Source organism: Orycteropus afer, unplaced genomic scaffold (genome assembly GCF_000298275.1).
Source record: "Orycteropus afer afer isolate SDZICR_OR568_19922 unplaced genomic scaffold, OryAfe1.0 scaffold00312, whole genome shotgun sequence".
Lineage (NCBI taxonomy): Eukaryota > Metazoa > Chordata > Mammalia > Tubulidentata > Orycteropodidae > Orycteropus > Orycteropus afer.
Window position 1 is genome coordinate 2,090,935 of NW_006921899.1, and position 3,899 is coordinate 2,094,833.

Here is a 3,899-nt window from a genome sequence, read left to right on the forward strand (position 1 = left end):
GTCAGGATTTGCTCCTCACCTTCCATTTACCCTCTCAGATAAGAACCGGTCTCTGTAGAGAGAGGCCCACGGGCCCAGCTGCTCCAGCCAGAGCACAACTTCCTCTGCCGTCCACTTGGCCACAGCCTTGTGAACCAGGAGGTCGTGCTCGGCCTCCCTGCTGCTCCAGTGATACACAAGTAGCACCACCTGCGGAAAAGGACAGAGACCTTCAGACAGAGCAGTCAGATGGCAGTTCTGCATCTCAGGGGGCAGGGTAGGGAAGAGCACACATGTGAGAGGAATGACGCATGTCTGGACACGGGTGAGGCCAATGTCCCTGCCACAGGAGCCTGGAAACACAACTCTCCGTGGGCTCATGTCTCTGCTGACTGTCAGGCAGTGAGGGAACGGGCAGGACAAAACTGGCTACAGGGTGCAGGAAACGGTTGCACCTGTGGACCCTATCAACTTGTCAACACAACTGACTCACACACCTTTCCTGTTGGGAAATGTGTAACATTTAGCTTTCTGTGGCATGGAATATAAAAAGAAAATGGTTTCCAAGCTGGTGAGCTCAAGACTCTACCACCAAGACACACGGGCCTCCAGTTCACTTCCACCACCTTTCTGCACCTCCGTTTTCTCATGTGTGAAATGGGAATAATAATGGTGAATCCCTGGGTGGCGTGAGTGGTTGGATGCTTGACTACCAGCTGAAAGGTTGGCAGTTTGAACCCGCTCAGTCCCAGCGGTGCTTCAGGAGGCAGGCCCGGTGACCTGCCAGGTCACAGCCCTGAAGACTCCACAGAGCAGTTCTACTCCACACGGGAGTATCTACGAGTTGGGATTGACTCGATGGCAACCAACAAGAAACTGCACCAGCGAGAACACAATGCCTTATCTCCACATAACTTAAGAAGAAGATTAAATGAGATTAAAGCTAACATTACTGGCTCTGACAGCTGTTGGCTACTTGACTAAGCAGCGTCCGGGAAGCAATCACACAGCCCAGCAGATGCACCGTGTGCAGGGGCTCATCACAGGCAGTCAGCCATCGGCTGTTCAGGTGCCTCCCTACAGAGTCAACTCCAGTGGACAACACACGTGTGTGCACACATGTACACGTGGATGTGAGACAGAGAGGGAAACATGAACCCAAATGAACGTACTGCCACTGCAGTTAAAGCCGTGAGCACTCCGGAGAAGAACCCTCCTCCTCTCCGCTGATTCACTCTGCCTGCGTTGGCGGCCACAGGCATCTGATCGTTCCCGTATTTCTGAAAGACCGTGAGGCTCTGCACGACGTCATTATTCTGCTGAATGTCTTCCAATCGTATTCGAATGGCATCAGGAAATAACTTTTCAATCGCATCTCTGTGGAAAACGTAAGATCACAAGATGGTCCGTGAAGACACTCATCATGGGTAGAGGCTGAAGCAAAACTAACTGTCGAAGTTTCATGTATACAAGTACGTTTTAAGAATGGACAAGAAGATTTAGTATAGACTTGTTGGTGATAGCAAAGAATTAGGAACAACCTGTGTGGCCACTAGTAAGGAAACTGCTCAATAAAACAGAGCATTTTCAGACAGTGAAATGTTGTGCAAGTTAACAACGAATTCACCAGACCACTGTGCATCAAGACGGATAAATCTAAGATGTACACATTTTTCAATGAAAATAGTAAACTGCAGAAAAACATACTGATACTACACCAGTGACAAGAAAATACTTGTATTTTGTGCTGGCACACATATAAGAGCATTTTTAAATTTCTGAAAGAAACAACACTAAACTCGTAAACTCACTGCCATCAAGTCAATTTCAAATCATAGTGACCCTACTGGGTTTCCAAGGGTGTCAATCTTTATGCAAGCAGACTGCCCCATCATTCTTCCAGATGGTGGGTTCAAACCACTAACCTTTTGGTTAGCAGCCAAATACCTTCACCACTGCACCATCAGAGCTCCTTAGAAACTGCGCTAAGTCATAACTGAAGTCACTCTGGGGAAAAGGAAGGGAGGGCTCTACGAGGGAGGAGGGGCAGAGGAGCCTAGCTTTGTCAGTAGCGCTCCAGTTTGTTTCTAGAAGGTAAAACACATAGGTGTGCGTTGCTTGTGTCATCGCACATTCATTTTCAGAAAAGTGACGTCTGAGAGTGAGAGAACAACTCTCGGGCCATCTACCATAAGTAGGACCCTTTGCATTTTCAATTACGCAAAACCAGAGAATCTTGCAACTTGACATTTCCTTTCAGGTGAAGCAGTACTGACGGGGAAGAGTAAAGTATCTGTAAAAACATCTGCTGTGAAAAAGCCAATGGCGGTTAGTGCTTTCAGAGAACGTTCTGATTCTCTGTTAACATCAAGCTGAACATACTGCTAAGGAGCTCTGGTGGTGCGGTGCCTAAGGCATTTGACTGCTAACCAGAAGGCTGGCGGTCCAAACCCACCAGCCACTTCCACAGAAGGAAAACTGGGCAATCCACTTCCATAAAGATTAATGCCTCGGAAATCCAAAGGGGGTGGCTATGAGTCAAAATTGACTCAAGGGCAGTGAGTTTGGATTTCTTTTTTTTAAACACATTGCTAAGGCAACAGAAGCACAGACAAGGTTCTCAGGGTCAAAGGCCTCATGGGAACATGTGAGTGCACATGTGGGAGTAGAGGGGACCTGGCCGTCTGAGAGGCCTTGCCGTTTGCTGCTGGACACTGTGCACGAGAAACTATCACTTCTGAATGTGATTAGCCACAGGTTGAAAGGTCAGCATCAGCCCAGTTGTTCAGAATGGTACTATTTTCTCTCTTAGACACAGGATGTTAGCAGTGACTATAAATCAGTTAAATGTGTTATATGGAAGCCATCGTCTGATAACCAGAATTTCCTTCTTTCCTTCATTTGGGATACAAAATAAATAGGCCAATTACAGTCACCTGTGAGGGATTGTGGAGTTTCAGATCCTTGAGCTCCTTGACTCGCTGCAGAGACTCAGAGTGACCAAAGTGGTCAGCTCCATGCCCTGGGCCTTTTCAACACAGCTGCTCCCCTTAAGAAAAACATCATCGTACAAGCTGTGTGCTGACAAGCTATGTGTGCCGATAAACTGTGTGCCAACAAGCTGTGTGTGCCAACAAGCTGTATGTGCCAGACAAGCTGTACATGCTGATAGGCTGTGTGTATTGTACAAGCTGTACATGCCAACAAGCTGTGTGCTGACCAGCTGTACATGCTGACAGGCTGTATATGCTGTGTGCCGACAAATTGCGTGTGCCGTACAAGCTGTATGTGCTGACAGGCTGTATATGCTGTGTGCCGACAAATTGCGTGTGCCGTACAAGCTGTATGTGCTGACAGGCTGCATTTGCTGACAAGCTGCGTGTGCCGATGAGCTCTATGAGCCCTGGGACGGCTGAGCATTACCTGAGAAGAATATTGACTTTGGGGAAGCCTTCCCATTTTTCTCGGCATTCCGGACACTCTGTTTTCTTCGAGGACACCCACCATAAAGCTAGGCAGTGCCGGCAGAAGCTGTGCCCGCAGTTCAAGGTGGTAGGGTTAACCAGGATGTCGTAACAGCAGTGGCAAGAAAATTCACTGACAGAAATCTGAGGGCTGGTGCTTTGGAGGGGGTCATCCAGCTTATTAAGGCTTGTCGCATCTTGGTGATTGTCCTGCGGCCCCTCCATCTCTCAGCCAGTTCTGGGCTCCACAGACACAGAAAAGTTTAGACTCAGAAATCTGCTACAAAGCATCATTACGTCTAGGAAGAAAACAGACGTGATATTAGTTGGTATTTGAGATTACTGCCATTCTAATAAAGCGCTAATTTTTAGATGTGAAAAAAATTTTTTTTTTAATTTTTATTGTGATTTGGGTGAAAGTTTACAGAGCAAATTCACTTTCCATCCAACAGCTCA

General features: G+C 47.4%; 1 protein-coding gene across 1 annotated transcript in view; it reads right to left on the reverse strand.

Moving 5' to 3' along the window:
* Nucleotides 1-3,668, reverse strand: part of BFAR (bifunctional apoptosis regulator) — a 29,105-nt gene extending 25,437 nt beyond the window's left edge. Inside the window, exons 1-3 of the mRNA XM_007951809.1 lie at nucleotides 3,403-3,668; nucleotides 1,152-1,356; nucleotides 20-189 (exon numbers count right to left, since the gene is read on the reverse strand). Of these exons, the coding sequence (XP_007950000.1) occupies nucleotides 20-189; nucleotides 1,152-1,356; nucleotides 3,403-3,668 (641 nt within the window). The remainder of the gene's footprint in view (nucleotides 1-19; nucleotides 190-1,151; nucleotides 1,357-3,402) is intronic.
* Between the last annotated feature and the right edge of the window lie 231 nt (nucleotides 3,669-3,899).